The sequence below is a fragment of the Myotis yumanensis genome, unplaced genomic scaffold (assembly GCF_028538775.1).
Source record: "Myotis yumanensis isolate MYYU_CA2020_CCGP unplaced genomic scaffold, mMyoYum1.0.hap1 SCAF_3, whole genome shotgun sequence".
NCBI lineage: Eukaryota > Metazoa > Chordata > Mammalia > Chiroptera > Vespertilionidae > Myotis > Myotis yumanensis.
Window position 1 is genome coordinate 124,812,101 of NW_027223754.1, and position 18,612 is coordinate 124,830,712.

The 18,612-nt window shown below is 52.3% G+C and overlaps 1 protein-coding gene across 3 annotated transcripts in view; it reads right to left on the minus strand.

Moving 5' to 3' along the window:
* The window catches only part of PLXNC1 (plexin C1), a 183,925-nt gene that overhangs the window by 35,206 nt on the left and 130,107 nt on the right, over positions 1-18,612 (minus strand). For all 3 annotated transcript variants that reach the window (XM_070409572.1, XM_070409571.1, XM_070409570.1), the window contains exons 22-23: positions 9,452-9,629; positions 6,757-6,860 (exon numbers count right to left, since the gene is read on the minus strand). In XM_070409572.1, the coding sequence (XP_070265673.1) occupies positions 6,757-6,860; positions 9,452-9,629 (282 nt within the window). The remainder of the gene's footprint in view (positions 1-6,756; positions 6,861-9,451; positions 9,630-18,612) is intronic.

Consider the following 18,612-nt stretch of genomic DNA (forward strand, 5'->3'; position numbering starts at 1 on the left):
TGTTCCCGACAGCTTGTGGGGAGGGTTCTGGGCAGGGGCTGCTGGGCCTCAGGCCTCTGTGACGTGTCTCAAGTGAGGATTCTGGACTCTTAACTTTGACTCTGCTGTTATTACCAAACGTCCTCTCCTTTCCCCTTGGGCCCTTCATTGTTTTCTGGCCAATTTTTCAATTATCCTCCACTTTTGATGCAATTAAAGTGAACTGTGTGCAGGCACCCCCTTAGCGATCCTCCAGCACTGAGTTTGGAGACGGTTTGAAAATAGTTACAAACTCCTCCGCATGAAGACCTGGATGTGCTCTGTTTCAGAGCCAATAAATACCTTTTAATAAAAGGAAGCTGGTGATTCATTCTGGGTAACTGTCAAAGAATGAATCCCAAGTGGATCCCACAGAGGGTTGAGCCAATACTGTTACTGTCAGACGCTTCGCTTTGCCAGAAGCGAGCACCCTCGCTCCATCATCACGAAGGCCACGTGGCCGGCGATAGGGAGCACTGCCCGAAGTCCGTCCCCGTCTCCCCCGCCCCGCCCCCCCCCCCCCCCCCCCCCCCCCCCCCCGTCTTCTCAGGCGCTGGCACGGCCCACTGCTGGCCCGTGCCAGCAGCGAGAGCGTGGAAGCAGGATGCCGTGCCGAGGAGACTGCTCAGAAAGTATCTCCTGAGAGCAAGGGTGAAAGCACTTTATGAGTGGACGAGTTGTGTGTTTTGAGCAGGGACGTGTGTGAGTGAGTGTGCTGCCAACTTTCACAGCTGTTCTGGGCAGGGCGGGGCACTCCCCCATGTGACAACACCAGCGTAAAGGTGTTGGAAGGAGGGTCATTTTGAACAAGTCAGCTGCTACCTAGTCGAGGACAGAAAGGCCTTTTTGAAAAGCGCCACAGAACCCAAAGTGTTAAAAGTCTGTGCTGTTTGTTCCATCTGAGGGGCTCCCAAGGCTTTCCTAAAAGTGACTCATTAATCCTCCCGTGTCCTGTGAGGCAGGAGCACCCTCTGGGCTCCTACTTCAGGAGTGAAAACCAAATTGAATCAAAGGAAGATTAATGCCGCTAGATGGGTCTGAGGAGGAATAATCCTCCAGCTCAGAGCAGAACTGGTCCACACGGCAACTTCACAGTAAGTCCCTCCCAGTCCTGCGGTGCCCCGGGTTCGATGTGACCACACGGCCACGCGCCCGCCGTCCTCGAGGGCTGCCCGTCGGATGCTGCAGAGATGGGTGTGAGCGTTTCCACCCCCAGCACTGGGAGAAGGGACCCACGTCAACAATTTAAGGTGACTCTTAAAATAAACAGAAAACTAACGTATCCTCCAAACCATCTGCAAGTGAAGGTGAGATTTCTTTCGCTAAAGTACTACCTTTATGGCATAAGTTGAAGATAATTCCATAAGATGGATTTTCTAGAAATATAAGCTTGAACTTTATGTAACCGTATGAAACTGACATTTTTATAGGTAAATATGGTCCAATATTGACGATTTCATATGGTTTAGCCTAAAAGGAAAGCTGGAATTTCCGCCTAAAAATTTTTATGGAAAATTATGAATAAAAAATATTCATATTTAATTCTGTATGTTGTCTGAAATATTATAATTTTTCCTTAAAGAACAAACCTAAAAACACAATAATCAACATAAATCACCATGTGGAAGCCCTTGCTGGTAGCTTTCCTTCCTAAAACGGTGTCATGTGAAAATAATTCTATTCAACTAGCCACGCGTCAACACCACTCGCCCGTTTCCTTCTTAGCTCTTCTCACTGACACACAAGGCCGGAGGCAGATGAAAAAGGAATCTTTTTCTCTCAGGGCCAGAGGGGTGACCTTGCTCAGTCCTTCGTGGCGGGTGGCGGGCTCATCAAAACATTCTCAACAGACTCATCAAACCACACACACAGTGTCTGGCAGCCTGGACAGCCTCCAAAGGGTTCTCGACACGTGGACACGCTCCCTCTGTGTGCCTGGGATTCACCCGGGCCAGGGGCCACCCCCCTGAGGACTGTTGGTGAGAACACGAGCTGGGCCCTGAGCTGGGCCCCGGGAGGGAGCGTGGCCTCCGGCAGTGCCGAAACTGGGGCCCTAAGCGCTCCGTGCCCCTGGGGCCGGCCTGGTCAGCTCTGGGGGCCTGAAGGAGGCCTCCCTTCTGATGAAGGCAACTATGGTGTCTTCAAGGAACAATGTTAAAGTGGGATTAGAAATAAGGAAGCATTCCCATAAACCCACAGACGTGAGATTCATCGAAGGTTTGGAGAGGTTACCTTACGAACTGACATCAGGAAAGGTAACTACCAGGGCGTCTCCTGAACGGGCCGGCTCTCCAGCCAGGCGGCCTCAGCGAGGGAGCTTGGCTGAAAGCCTGGTTCTGAGCAAGGGGACCCCTCTGGCCCGAGAAGAGCACTTCCAGCCTTGGGGCATCAGTGAGAAGAGCTGTGTGACTGCGGCCAGGTGTCTGAGCCTCTCTGTGCCTCAGCATGGGAATGAGGAGAGTATCTGCCTAGAACAGTGCTCAGTGTACAAGCAGCGCTGCACACATTCCTTAAATAAACATCGAAAGTCATGCACGCTGTAAGAAGCCTTTAGAGATAGTCCAATCCTTCACTTCAGTGCCCAGAGGACACACCTCACCGCAAGGACTCAGCAGACCCCTGGGACAGTCCTATGAGCTTTAAATGTCATTTGCATGACAGCTTCGGCATTAGCGGACCACTTCACCTGTCGTGAGGAACACTCTTCAACGACATGGTGGTTAAACATCTTTTCTGCCCCTCAAAACCTCACAGCTCAGAATGAGGGGTGCGAGCTGCAGAGGTTTCCTGCCGGACATAACTCTGTCCTCCACACTCGATGCCACTCCACAGCAGGGTGTGGGTGCAATGACTGGGCCAGCAAAAGGACCCCGGGGCGGGGGGTGGGAAGAAGGCCCGGATGGAGAGCCATCTCCTGCCCCCACACGTCCAGGTGCTCCCAAACATGGTGTGGTCCCTCAGTAGGAAACACGCACCCCACACACCGCCACAGCCAGAACAGAAGCACGCGGAGGACTTAATTACAGGGAGAAGGATGCCTCTGGCTCAATGTGTTTGTAAGGATGTCGGCTTTCCCACACCGTCTGCACAGGACAGAAGGAGACAGGAGCAGCATCGCCCTCCGCTGTGTTCATCTGATGGAAACCGAGGGTAATAAAAGCGCCTGCATCAGACGGTGGTTGTGAACATGGATCAGGCTCCTGCACGCGAACGGTGGGGGCACAGCTGCCGCTGTCATCACGGTGGAAAGCAATCATGCCGATGCCCAGGGCGGCCGGGCTGCCACCCCCTAGGTGACAGGGCGCTGGAGGCTGCCGGCACCCGGCCCAGGAGAGGCTCTATTTTGGCTTTGCCCTCAGGTGCCCTGTAGAAACCTGTTCTTCAAACATACAGACAGCAGCTCCTTCAGAGGAGACCAGCTGCACCCTGTCTGCCCCGGGACAGAGCCAGACGGCGCAGCAGCGCAGGCCCCGCCTGGGACTGTGCTCAGGCAGGAGGAGGCCCCGGCCTCACCGACGGACTTTAAAGCCTAATAATTTGGGCTAATGGGAGGGAGGTGATTCTGAATCTCTAAAACTCTGGGTTAGACACCATTTTTCAAGAAAATACAGTTTTTTGCTTTCAAGCACTTACAGTGAGACTCAAACTAGGCCACTTAAGTAAATGAATAAGAGTGATAATTAGCATCTTGTCGCTTTGGAGGGAAATTCGAGTGCTCGCTCAGGAGAAATTTTTCTTTAACGAGAGGGCGTCAGCCAGCCCTGGCAAATTACTCCAAATTCTGGGCCTTCGGGGTGCTGCTAAACCAAGGACAGGCTCCGGTGGCCGAGGGTGGCAGTGGGTACTGTTTTCTGAGCGGTCTTTGGGAAACAGGGCATTTGAGATGGACCATGCATAGAGCTCCCGGGCCGATGGCCTCCGCTCCTTCAAGCGCTGTGTTGCTTGCCTTATGGCTTAGCGTTTTAAACAAGGAGAATCCTTTAAGCCCTGTGTCCTCAACGTGTCATTTATTACCACCATGTGGTGACGCTGGGGTATGAGGCCAATAAATCATTTGGACGGGAAGTGACTACAGGCCAGATTAATTTCATTATCATCCCTAAGCAGATAGGTGTCTAGCACGGCCGATGTCTCCAGCAAAGACTGATGTTCTCTCTCTCCCGACAGCCTTTCCTGTGCCTTGCAGACAGCTGTGGTGAATCCTCCTTTTCCCGGCCCAGTGGCGAGTCCTCCCTCAATGGTGGTGAGTGGCCACACCCCCTTCCCTTGGGTCCTACCCGCTGCCTCGAGGTTGCCAGGGGACACCAAGAAGCCTGGCCAGGGTGCCCCTCTCCTCACACCCTTGAGCGAGGCAAGCACATTAGTCAAAAGCAGCGAGAGAGGGTTCTGCTCCTCCCAAACTTGCTGAGACAGGCTGGCCACCCAGACAGGAGCAGAGGAGGAGCTGGCTGGGGGTCTGCAACCTGATCGTCATAGAAGCCCGAATGAGCTCCTCCCCAAGCCCTTCCACCCGCGCCAGCGTCCTTCTCTCCTGCACTCCCTCTGAGGCAGTGCTGCTCCAGCGTGGCCCACCAATGGGACACGTACTTCCAGAAAGTTCTCTGGGGTTTCTATAATCTCCAAGACCATGACCAGCTCTGGACAAGTGGATTCTGAGGTTGGAAGGTCCGAGCTGCCGGAGGGCAGCACAGGAGCCAGCGGCTAATCCACAGCTCTCTCTCTCTCCACAAAGGCTCAGGGGCAGCACCCGCCGCCGCCGCCCACAGCAGCTGCTCCAAACTGGGCGTGAGACCCACTCAGCAAGGCCCACGGATGAGGTGGTCTTGCTCCTGGCTGTCGTCCAGAAGCCGAGCTTGAGGAACAAACACTTGGAGCCTCCTGCGGAGGGAGCGGGCAGGGCGGAGGGCCTCCTGGGCAGACATGTCTCCCTAGGACAGTCAGCCATGAAGGAAGGAGGCACCCCCGACCCTCCCGGTGACCTGGGAGCTACTCCTCTGGCTTCTTCATCTCTGAAAAAGCCCCCACATCCATGCCTCTGCCCTGCCATCCCCAAGGGCCTTCCTGACCGTCCGTCCCTTGTGTCTCTCTCCCACCCGCACGGCTGTGACCACCTCCTGCCATCTCTGAATCCACCCACTGTGTCCATCCCCAGCGCCACTGTCATTTCCGGTCAGCATCATCCCTCACCTGAAATCCACGTTTGCATCCCTTACATCCACGCTCCACGCACAGCCAGTCATTTTCTGAAACACAACTCTCCCTGCTTAAGCTTCTCCAGGGGCTCCCCACTACTCTTGGGGTAAGATTCAGCCCCTGAAGAAGCTGGCTGGGCCTGTGTGACGTGCACCTCTCACCTCTGCCCACCTCTCCTCACCTCTTGGAGAGGCCGCTGTGTGAACTGGTTAAGCCTCAGACCCGAGAGCCCAACTGCCAGGGTCAAAGTCTTGACTCTGCCACTGTAACCACTGCTAAGTCTTTGAGCCTCACTGTACCCATCTGTAAAGTGGGTAATAACAATACCAACTCATGGAACTGCTATAAGATAGAATGAGCGAAATAAGGAGAAATGCTAAGGTGAGCCTGTGGCGCAGAGGAAGGGCTCCATAAGGTTGGCTATTATTACCTCCCCGACCCCTCTCAAGTTTCAGCCAGGCTAAAAGTAGATTTGTGGAAGAACACGCATGTTCTCCCATCCCTGCTAGATGTGCTGGCACCCCACCCCGGGCTGGTTAAGTTCAGGTCTCAGCTTAGTCATAGCTTCCTTCCCAGTTCCAAGCCTCAGCACTACTCCAACGTAAGGTGCTGCCTCATTACTTGTGTCCTCTCCCCTTCTCCACCTCTCCCCAGGGCTGCAGGACCTGTGAGGTCAGGGACCTGGGCTCTGTTCCTCGTGTAAGCATCCCAGGCTCTTAGCACATAGTAGGTATTCAACAAAGATTTGGATAATGTTGCTGAATGACTCCCAATATCCCAATGTGTTCAGGGACCTTCCCTGCCTCCTCTCTCTTGTTCTGTGCCCCTCACCCACATGGACACTCACTCAGCATGTGGGTCAGGGGCCAAAGGAGGTATCGCTGACTGTCACAAACAGGACATGTAGAGCTTCTTCAGAACACAGGACCCTACACCAAAGGTCCCTCGGTCTGTACGGACCCTGGAGAGCGGGAGGCTTTGTCAAGCTAAATGACCCCTCTAGGGCAGTGGTTGGCAAACTCATTAGTCAACAGAGCCATATATCAACAGTGCTTCTTCAAAATAGACTCACCCAGGCCGAAAACCGACTTCTGCGCATGGGCCACGAAGTTTCAATCGCACTGTATGCGCGCCCGCACGTGGTATTTTGTGGAAGAGCCACACTCAAGGGGCCAAAGAGCCGCATGTGGCTCGAGAGCCAAAGTTTGCTGACCACGGCTCTAGGACTTTGCTGAGGAACATGCTGAGAGGCCAGAGAATCTCATAAAGGTGAGATTTCTCACCTAAACTGCAGGATGGAGAGCGATCAGCTCACTGAAAGTCAAAGCTTTGGAGAGGGGAACCCGGAGGAAGCCGTAGACCACGAGAGCAGTAATCCACGGGCTTTGCCAGATGAGCAACTGAGGAAAACTGCCCCAAACTATTCCAGAAAGTGGCTGGGAATCCCGTGATTTTTAAAAAGAATTTACAAGGTACCAGAGATGACCTCATCCAGTTGGGCTTGGCGATGAGGGAGGGGACGGGGGGACCGAGCCTTGTCCTTACCTCGTAGTGGCCGATGGTGTTTAGCTTGGTGATTCCGTCTTCCAGGATCACGGAGGAGCCGTCGATGTCCAGGAGTTCTTTCTGCCTCGTGCCCACCTGAAGTTCTGGAGAAAAGCCAAAAAGAGAGTTTTGTGCGCTTTTAAGATGACTGAGAAATTTTAACTGCTGCCCTGTCACTTTTGCAAATATTATTTACAAACTTAATAGAGTGGGAAATATTTCTTTGAACGTTTACAGATGTATCAGCCAGACCGGTAGCCTGAGTTTTGGTTTTATGTTGAGGCTTGACTTGTAAGACCACTTTCCCCGGAGGCTGTTCCCCTGGGGCTCGGCCTGGAAGTGAAGCCAAATGAAGAGAGTGACACCTGAGAGGGACTAGCTCCTCAGGAAACTCCCAAAGCCGTTCTGCACGCTCACCCACCGTCTGCGCTCACAGCAGGCACCGCCTTCCGTGGGCCCCCGGGTGGGGGTGCTGCCGGGCTAATGTCCCAGAACTCAGGGCTCAAACCCCGTCACGGAGCTGCCCACTTGTGCCCTAGGGTCAGAATGTGGCCCACGGATGTGTGTTTTCTCTTTTTGTGAAACTGCACCATGTTTTCCTTATTATTTTCATGTCAATTCAGCACCAACATTTAATGACCGGGATGTTGCACATAAAAATTTGGAATCTGTTTTCTCTCTTAAAAAACAGGACCCTCTGGCAACACGGACCATACAGGCCCACCATCGGTGGCAGCTAAGTGGCACTGCCCCCAAGATGGCCTTTCTTTCCCCATTAGGACAGGCCCCACCACTTCCTGTTGTCCTAGGCCAGTGGTCGGCAAACTCATTAGTCAACAGAGCCAAATATCAACAGTACAACGATAGAAATTTCTTTTGAGAGCCAAATTTTTTAAACTTAAACTATATAGGTAGGTACATTGTTATTAACTTAATTAGGGTACTCTAAGGCTTAGGAAGAGCCACACTCAAGGGGCCAAAGAGCCGCATGTGGCTCGAGAGCCACAGTTTGCCGACCACTGCCCTAGGCAGGCAGGCCCACCGGTGTCTATACTTCCTGCCCTTGAGCATCTGGGTGTGTGAGTGTCTGCCTGGGGTCTGAGCCTCGCTGCTTCCAATACACTCTAATGGCTGGTCTCTCGGGCTCTGCTCAGTGTCCTGAGGCCAGCCCCGGAGCAGTGGCAGATCAGCAGCCTCACAGAGCCTGCCTGCTGGCTCCGAGTCCCATTCCCACCAGACGACTCGGGAAGCTTCCAGCTGGCTTGTCCCGCTCCCTGCCTCCCCATCAGGAGCCAGGAGCAACCGGCAGGCACAGAGCCGGCAGCGGTGGGAGGACCACCACCACCTGGATCCGTGGGTCATCTCCTCTGCAGTCAGGGCCACTCATGTGTGAGAGGCAGACTCAGGGCAAGGAAGCTGATGGTCCTGGTCCCGTTTCCTGGCTGAGCTGCCCTTTGACCCTGCACCTAACCAATGAGCTAAATAGGTCTTCAAGTGCCCAACAGTCCATCCCATGACAGCCAACGGGAGAGAGGCAGAGGGGAGGTGCCTCTAGACCAGTGATGGCGAACCTATGACACGCGTGTCAGAGGTGACAGGCGAACTCATTTTTTTGGTTGATTTTTCTTTGTTAAATGGCATTTAAATATATAAAATAAATATCAAAAATATAAATCTTTGTTTTACTATGGTTGCAAATATCAAAAAATTTCTATATGTGACACGGCACCAGAGTTAAGTTAGGGTTTTTCAAAATGCTGACACGCCGAGCTCAGAAGGTTCGCCATCACTGCTCTAGACCCTGCTTCCTTTACAGGCGGGTCACGCAGTGGCTACATGGTTACCTGTTTCATTCACATTTGCCCACCCTGTCCCCGGGCCTCTCTCAATGGCCTGTTTGTTAGCAGGTCTGACCGGGAGGGTGCGGTGGGGTGGTTTTAATTGCTTGCTTAGTCGCGGCTACAACTGCACGTGGAGGGGAGATGAACCTTGTTAGGCTGTCTGTCACTGCTGTGATTTTACTCTTCTTTCCCGTCCCATTATCTGCTATAAAATCCCATGACAGTCTCCCGCAAGGGCTGCGTGCAGCTCAACTTTACAATGTTGATGAACATTTGAGTGAAGTGAGCCCTGCTAGCCCCCTCACGCATATGCTCTCCTTTGCAGTGTACCAATAGAGCCCGACAATGAATGCACAGCAGATGCTGCTGGTGCTGGGGGGAGGGCGGAGGAGACACTTAGAGCAGGACGAGATTAGCAGAGAGGAAGATGACCTTTCCACGCGCTGGAGCTAGCACCCCGAGTCTGAGCCCCCTGCTAATGACGCTCGGTACCAAACAAACAAATCAAATGCCAACAGGAAACTCAGCACAGACGGAGGGAGGGCACGGGGTTCACACCTTGTGGTACTTCCTGATACAGGGGGAACCCATTCGGTCTCAGGATAGCAATCTCACGCATCTGATTTACAAACCTAATATTTAAAACACCAGCATCTCTGAGGGATTACGATTCCAGAAGAATCAGGATGCTGTCGGAGAGCATCGCAGTCTCGGGGCCCCTAGAAGTGCCCTCCGGGGACAACAGGCCAAATAAGCATCACAGATGGAGGCTTCCATGCTGGGGGCGGGGAGTGAGGGGGGAACAGAGGTGCTCATTAGGGGCCTGGGACAAAACAGCTCCCGCGTCGCCTTACCAAGACAAATCTCATTCAGCTGAAGTCCATAAGGAGAGCCGTTTTTGCTGAGGAATGCTTGGAAAATCTTTTCTTTGGCTTGGCCTATAGTATCACAATCAAGAACATTGACTGAAATATTCCGACAGACATCTGCACTGTCGTTTTCTGGGATCTTTTCAAAGACGACGTTTAACGCCTGCGAGAACATAAACAGGGTTTCAAGTTGATTAGGTAATTGCAATCTGAAAGGCACTCCTACAAGACACGAACTCGGCGAGCCCGACCAATACCGCCGATGGCACATTAGCAACCACCGCACTGCATTATCCTTTAATCTTTTTCCCATAATCCATTCTTTTCAGGGATAATGAAAAGGAAAACAGAAAGTTAAAACTCTCATTTAGAGCATGTATTGAATAAATATATCTGAGAGTAAACTATATATACTCATAAATGTTCTAAAAATGGTGATTTCTAATTTCATCCTCAAAAATAAATTTAAAAACTTGCTTCCACAGTAGATGAGGGCAGACTGGTGATTATCTTTTTATTAACAGAACCACAGAGTCCCAGGAGTGAGGTTGCAGGTGACGGGAAAGGTTACGCGGTCCCTGTACTGACCGGGGGAGAGGTCACTTTTTAATATGCAGCATTAATTATGGTAACACTCATCGTCCCCTCCAGACTGTTTCCTGAGCCCTCATTAAAACACTGAGATGCCCACCCTGTGCTATTATCTGGGCATTAATTATTTTACATTTCAGGGCCATTACTTAGCGTGTTGTCAGTTAGCATTCTCCCAGTGCAGCAAGAATCAGACGAACTGCCTGGCTCAATGGTTGAGCGTCGACCTATGAACCAGGAGGTCACGGTTCGATTCCCAGTCAGGGCACATGCCTGGGTTGCAGCTCGATCCCCAGTGTGGGGCGTGCAGGAGGCAGTTAATCAATGATTCTCTCTCATCACTGATGTTTCTATCTCTCCCTCTCCCTTCCTCTCTGAGATCAATACAAATATATTTTAAAAAAAGACTCAGACGAATGGGGGAAGGAAGGCCTTTGTGAATGCGTGAAAACAATCAAGCCAGGAATGTTTCAAAATTAATTTAAGAGCAATTTCAGGTTTACTCTGTCTAAGAACAAATGGACACATCAAAAACAACAAAGTTTTTTTTACTGCAGATCCTTGGGGGAACTGAGTCACTGATGTGCTAAGAGTATTATATAGTTGGCATAGCATACGCTTAGAGTCTAAGGCATCTTCGTGATCAAGGGGTCAAAAGACCTGGATAGGGTGTGAAATGCACACTTATTTAACATTTTTGAGCCTGGCTGTGATGAGGGAATATGAAATGATTAACTACTGAAAATGTTTAAAAAAAATGAAAACACAAATGATGTGGAGAAGGGGGTCCTTAGGGTTAACAACTTCCAAGTGTGCATACTAACGGTACCTGCCTTCCAGTGTTGTTATGAAGATTAAATGAGATAATGCATGTCAAGGGCCTGACACAGGGCCGGGCTGCTGGAGGATAACAACGGGGATCAGTAATTTCATGTAACTCACTGCAATTATTACTATTGGCAGTGGAAACAGAGAGTGGCTGCGCACACAGGACTCCGACCACAAGCTCAGTGTCTGTCGGAGGAAGGAGGATGCTGCCGGCAAGCAAAACGGGCAGAACACCTGCTCTAGGGTCAGCCTCCGGGGTTCAGTCCCACCCTAACCAGCTGGTAACCTCTCTGCAGCTGTTTCGTCAGCTGCGATGTGGAGATAACCACGGGCAGCACCTCCCGGGTTCCTGTGACGGTGGCTGAATGAACCAGGCAGCACCTCGAGCAACGCCTGGCTCAGGGGTGCTTGGGATGATACGATTTGTGAACCAAGGACATGGATAAGGGGCTTCTGAACTCTGGGGCGGTTCTCAGGAGCGTGTCTTCTTGTCACTGCCTATAAATCTTGCCCCCACAATCCTGTTTCCAATTATGCAACAGTCAGCTTGGGCCCAGCGCTAACCACAGGAGTCAGGACTCTCAGTCAGCGGCTCTGAGCTCTGAGGTTTGGCGGTGAGCTCAGCCGGGCCTGTGTGAGTTCCTCCTGGCCCCGAGTTGCTCCCTTGCCTGCTCTCAGAGCACATCTATGCTTGGGCCAGTCACCCCCTGGGAGGGTATGTGGAACACCTCTCTGCTCACAAAGCCCAAAGTACTGGACCAGAGAGCCGGCAGGGCGGGCCCAGTGGAAGGGCAGCTGGCTATCTATCGGGTGGGCTGTCTGGAAGGAACTGACATGGCGAAGCCTCAGGCCAGAGTCCGCTCCCTCCCTCCCTTGTTTGGCAATATTACTGAGGCCTCTGGAGCCAGACAACCTGCCAAGTGCATTTCAAGACATTCTTTTTAAAATCGTAAGATCCTGGGGAAGATGTTGTATAATCCTCAACCTCATTTTAGAGCGAGGAAACTGAGGCACGGAGGGGCCAAGTGACTTGTGCCAGGGACACAGCTCCTAAGTGGCAGAGCCAGAAGTTGGTGCCATGAACCACTGAGTGACGCCCCCCCCCCCCCCGCCCACCAGCCTCCTCCCTTGCCCTCCCTCCACCTGTAGCCCCCAGGGACCCCGTGTTGGCTGAGGCTGTGAGTGAGGTCCTACGCTAGATCCCAGCACAAACCGGGGTTCAGAGGGGGCGGCAGGGTAAATTCGAGTCCTGCCCGCTAAGGTCTGCGCAGACTTGCCCGTGTCTCCCCGTGTTCCTCTCCCGTGGGCTCCGTGGCGGTGGTGCAGCTATTTCACAGGCTTCCAAAGATAAAGGAGAATAGAAAGCACCTGTCATCAGAGCTCCAGCAAGCCCAGCCCTTGAACAGTTTTATGGGTATTTGTGAAATAACACTGTATGACTACCTAAAGGGCACTATTGTCTTTAACAAAAACACCGCTTTATAGGCAATAAATGTTCTTAAAAACATAACCAAAAGGAAAAGAAATCTTAACTGGATGTAAAATAATGTGAACCTGCGCTGCCTCCACAGCTGGATGGGGGAAATACGGAAAATGACAGTGTACAGAGTCCACAGGGAATTCTGAGAGTACATGCAGACACAAATGGATTTGTGTTCATTTCTCATGCTGTTAGCACTTACTATTCAACAGCAGTTTCCTAACGTGTACGGTGTAGTCAGGCTCAGAGTGGGCCCCGCCTCTTCACCCCACCCAGCCCTGAGGGCCAAGTCTCCACTCCCCTTCCAGACCGGAACCCAGTCTTCCCGTACTCTACTCTCCTCCCTGCTAGGGGCTGGGTGCAGGAAGGACCTTAAGGCAGTCCTTGTTCTCGGGAAATTATCTAATTCACATTTTAGTGGAGAAGTAAAGCATCACCTGTGAAGCAACATGCAGCCACCAGGTGCAGCTCGATCACTCTCGGTCAGTGGTCACAAAGAATCGGGCAAAGTCAGGGGGCTGAGGCCCTGACAGAGGCAGCCTCCCCCCGGCCTGCTCCTTCCAGCTGTGGCGCCTGGGCCAGCCACCTAATAACTCTGAGCTTACAATTCTCCTTGTTCTGATCTTTAAAGAGTGATGGGATTCCTAAGTAAGAACAAGTAGCCAGGTCCGCACGGTTCAATGGGTGAGCATTGACCTATGAACTAAGAGGTCATGGTTCGATTCCTGGTCAGGGCACGTGCCTGGGTTGCAGGCTCAATCTCCAGTGAGAGATGTGCAGGAGGCAGCCGATCAATGATTCTCATCACTGATGTTTCTATCTCTCTCCCTCTCCCTTCCTCTGAAAGCAATGAATAAATAAATAATAACAACTAATAATAGCAAATTAAGGAGTGCTTCCGGTGTGCCAAGCACCATTGTAAATGACGTGTATTCATATATGTAAATTAACTCAGAAACAACCCTATGATACACAGTCTATCATGATTCCCATTTTACAGATGAGAAACTGAGGCACAGAGAGGTTAAGTAAATTGCACAAGGTCACCCACCAAGAACACAGTGAAGTAGGCACTCTATCTCTATGATCTTAGACACGTAGTAATAAAAATATGAAAATGTTTTGTAAACTGAGCATGGTCCAAATCTATGGGATGGTGATTAATTTTTAATACCCACAAAAGGCTAAAGTGCTCTAAAATGTAGACCTGTCTCCTTACCAGAAAGCTAGCCTTCGGGTAAGAGAAACTTCTCTAGCTCTCCCTATTTTGTTGGCATGCAAGTGTCAGCAAAGCCTGGGCAACAGATATGGTTGGTTGTCCAATCAGCAGCCATTGCTCTTCCTTTGCTCGGGAAGGCCAGGTGTAGACGGAACTGGGCCCAGACTAGGTTAGACTGGTGGCAACTGCCTTCTCCTTCACAGGAGATCAGTCATGTGACCTGTTCTGGTCAATGAGACACAATAAAAGGGGAGAACAGTGCTTAGAGCTGTGGTCGCTATTTTGTGACTAGGAAGCAAGGCCTAAAAGGAGCATGAAAATGGTGACTCAGAGCCTGACACTGCTGAGTGGATAGGCCAGCCTTGGGCCTACTGACCTCCAGACTTTCTGCGTTAGAATGAAATTCCATGCTCTTACTAGTTTAGGCACTGTTAGTCAAATTTTCTCTTACTTACAGCTGAAGACACCCAAACTGACAGAGCTGGCCTTGTTGGTGCTGTGGCAGATAAACCCATTTACTGACAATCATCTACTTTGCATCACTATATGCAGGGCATTGCAGATGAGATGCAAAGGAGAACTTGGCACTGAGCCTGCCTGAGTAGTATTTGAAAACTGGTAGAACTATGATGGGATACACACAACAAATTCTAGTATCAGATAGGAAACAGTAGGTATAGATGAAGTTTCAGAGGTTCAGAGAAATATTACCTCTAGCTTAAAGGAGAGATTTCAAAGGGAGAGGAATCAGGGAAGGCTGCATGGAGGAAGAGACATTTGAATTGTATCTAGAAAGAAGCCGCATGTACAGCAGTACATGAGGAAGCCTCTGAACCATTGATATACTTGGCTTCAATTCTAATTAAACTGGTGAGCAGCAAGCTTCAATCTTTCATGCAGGCTACTAAGTCAGGAAGTCTAGTTAAAGAATCTCAATTCCTTTGGGTGGAACAGAGGGTGGAGGACTTGAAGAACCCTGCTTGTATTCCCAAAACCACCACCTGCTATCTGAGAGAGAAGCCTTGGACTATTTACTAGTATAGAAACAAAAGGTGAAGAAGAGAACACTTCCTTCTAATGAGGTTTTAGGTTTCTAACAATAATAGCCAGCACTATTGAGCACTTACCATGTACTGGGAATTGTCTTAAATGCTTTGCTAATTCATTTAATCCTCACAACAGCTCAATGAAGTGGGCACTATTATCAACCTAATGGTTGAAGATACTGGGGCACAGAGAAGTTTAGAAATGTGTCCAAGACTGCACAGCTGGTGATGTCATAACTAGGATGTGCCCATGCTCTTAACGTGGAAGCCAGACGGTCCATAAGGCAATTAACATCTAAGCACAGTCCCAACCTGCCTGAGGTCTTTGGTAAGTGCCTCAGAGCAGGCAGGGGGGACATGACCGCTTGGCAGGGGAGGCTCTGTCTCCGCACCTTGGCTTGGCATGAACCCGCTCAAGCGGACGCACCCACAGGCATTTTCATGGAGCTCATGTTTGCCCAGAATAAGATGAGCTTTCCCAATGATGTGGTGAAGTCTGGCCAACGAGATGAAGTGGGTATGCTCTGTGGCAGTCTCTGGAAAATTGTCTTAAAAGACAGCTGTGACCACCTGTCCCCCTTTCTATAGTCCAGATTACGTCCTGCTGGCTGGAATGTAGAAGGAGGCTGGGAGGTGAGTGAACACCTTAGGCCATGAGGTGACCTGAGGACATGAGAGAGAAGGAGTCTGGAACTGCAAGGATGTCCCAGAGTAGAGGCGCCCACCAGTGTTGGGCTGCCCACCCCAGAGCTTCATGTGGGAGAGAAATAAACTTCTCCACTGCTGAAGCCACAGGTATCTTGGGTCTCCATTTCTTGCAGCAGAACCACATCCTAATGGATTCAGGAACATGCCTCTTGCAAAGAAGGGTTATTACAAGGGCAAGGCTATTTGGAAGACGCTTGGCCCAGAACCCAGAGAAAGACCAGACTGTAAGGGTCCTTTTGTAGCATGTCACAAACCAGCCCCTTTAGGTGGTAGTTGCTCAAGTTTATATTGTGGTCTCCTGTTCACATCTGCCCAGCGGGATGTTGTCTGTCCTGGGTTGTAAATGCCCAGATACAGGAGTTATGGGTAACATTTTGAATAGTAACATAAGCTTTTAATTACAATGGATTCAGCTAACCAACTTGCTGCATCCCACAACCTATATAATGAAAGAGAAACATGCAAATTAACCATCCCTCTGCTGCGCTCGAGCCACACCCATAAGTTATGCCCATCAGCCAATCAGGAGCGAGTATGCAAATTAACCCAACTAAGATGGCGGCGGCCATGGAGCTGGAGCAAGGAGGAGGCTTGCGTTGCCCCCAGTGATGGAGGAAGCCAAGCTTCCCACCTGCCCTGGCCGGCCTTCGGCTCTGCTCAAGGTTACAAAGTTTAAATTATAGAAGATAAATAAATCCCAGAAAATAAAAAAAGGCTGAGAGCTTGGGTCACCGGAGGGGCATGGCCAGCCTGGAAATGGCTCTCAGCCCCTCACCCAGGCTGGCCAGGCACCCCAGTAGGGACCCCCACCCTGAAGGAGGTGTGGCCAGCCTGAAAACAGCCCTCAGCTCCTCACCCAGGCTGGCCACACCCCCATGAGGTGAGGGTCCCTGCTGGGGGGCTTGGCCAGCCTGCAAACAGCCATCAGCCCCTCACCCAGGCTGGCCAGGCACCCCAGTGGGAACCCCCACCCTGAAGTGGGTGTGGCCAGCCTGAAAACAGCCCTCAGCCCCCCACCCAGGATGGCCAGGCACCCCAGCGGGACCCCCACCCTGATCCGGGACACCCTTCAGGCCAAACCAGCCGGCCCCAACCCGTGCACCAGGTCTCTATCCTATATAATAAAAGGGTAATATGCAAATTGACCCTAACAGCAGAACGACTGGGAATGACTGGTCACTATGACACACACTGACCACCAGGGGGCAGACGCTCAATGCAGGAGCTGCCCCCTGGTGGTCAGTGCGCTCCCACAGGGGGAGCTCTGCTCAGCCACAAGCCAGGCTGACGGCTGCCAGCACGGCGGTGGTGGCGGGAGTCTCTCCCGCCTCCTCAGCAGTGCTAAGGATGTCCGACTGCAGCTTAGGCCTGCTCCCCACTGGCAAGTGGACATCCCCCGAGGACTCCGGGGCTGCCAGAGGGATGTCTGACTGCCAGCTTAGGCCCGATCCCCCGGGGAGCAGGCCTAAGCCAGCAGGCGGACATCCCCCGAGGGGTTCCAGACTGTGAGAGGGCACGGGCCGGGCTGAGGGACCCTCCCAAGTGCACACATTTTTGTGCACCAGGCCTCTAGTCCTATATAATAAAAGGCTAATGTGAAAATTGACTGAACGGTGGAACAACCGGTTACTATGATGTGCACTGACCACCAGGGGGCAGATGCTCAATGCAGGAGCTGCCCCCTGGTGGTCAGTGCGCTCCCACAGGGTGAGCACCACTCAGCCAGAAGCCAGGCTCATGCTGATGAGCACAGTGGTGATGGTGGGAGTCTCTCCTACCACCGCGGCAGCGCTTAGGATGTCCGACTGCCGGCTTAGGCCCACTCCCCCGGACTGCGAGAGGGTGCAAGCCAGGCTGAGGGACCCCTCTGAGTGCATGAATCTCATGCACCAGGCCTCTAGTCATCAATAAATGACTAGAAAAACCAACCAGAAAGAAGGATAAGGGGATACTTTCTGCTTAGCAGACCTTAAGAGTTAACAAGACAAAAAGCTCACATAAGAAAAACTATTATATAATAGTGGCCTGGTGCATGAAATTTGTGCATATTAAAAGGGGATTAGAGGAAATATTTTAATATTGTTATTTGCCCTTTCTTTATAATAGAAGTGTCAGAGATGAAAGAAAATTAGTAAAATGTATATGAAAATCTTCCTCCTGTCAGAGTCTGGGGCATGCAACGGGACCCAGAGTCAAGTCCCCGCCCACCCACATGCACCTCAAAATTGCGCGAGACCCAGACCCGGCCGGTCCCCCCACTGGGCTAGATCCAGACCCGGCTGGCCCCACCCTTGTCAAGCCCTGCTGGGTGGGGGACGCGGCCTGAGATCCCCTGTCAAGCCCTGCCGGGTAGGGGGATGCGTCTTGAGGTCCCCGTCAAGCCCCGCCGGGCGGGGGGCACAGCCTCAGGTCCCCTGTCAAGCCCCACCAGGTGGGGGCATGGCCTCAGGTCCCCTGACCCAGTGCCAGGGCGGGGGGTGTGGCCTGAGGTCCCCCATCAAGTCCCGCCGGGTGGGGGGCAATGCCTGAGGTTCTCTGGCCTGGTGCCGGGGTGGGGGGTGCAGCCTGAGATCCCCCAGCCCAGCACCGGGGCGGGGGGTGCACCTTTAGGTCCCCCATCAAGCCCCACCAGGCAAGGGGTGTGGCCTCAGGTCCCCGGTCAAGCCGTGCTGGGTAGTGGGGCGCGGCCTAAGGTCCCCTGTCAAGCCGGGGACGGGGGAGGGCAGAACCTCAGGTCCCTGCTGATTGTTCGTTAAGGCTCGTTATGGGAACTCGGCCTCCACTGTGGGTGCAGCCATCTTGTGTTATAGAAACCCTCACCTCCGCTGTGGGCGCCGCCATCTTTGTGGTGCAGTGATGGTCAATTTGCATAGCCCCTCTTTATTATATAGGATAACTAGAGGCCCGGTGCATGAAAATTCATGCACTGGAGTGGGGCTCCCTCAGCCTGGCCTGAGCCCTCTCACAGTCCAGGAGTTCTCAGGAGATGTTCTACTGATAGCTTAGGCCCGCTCTGTGGGAGGCAACCAGGCCGGCCAACCAGGGGACGGCACCACCCCCATCATCCCGCCGCTGCCGCCTGGCCTCCCTCTGTGGGAGGTTACCGGATGGGCAATCAGGGGACGGTGCCGGCCCCACCCCCATCACCCTTCCACTGCTGCTGGTCGCCTCCCTCCCCCATTGCCGTTTCCTCCGTCTGCCCGCTGGCACATGCCTTGGCTGGCCTGGCGCTGCCTGCTCGCTGGCCCTGCCCCCCGCCCACTGGTCGTTCTGC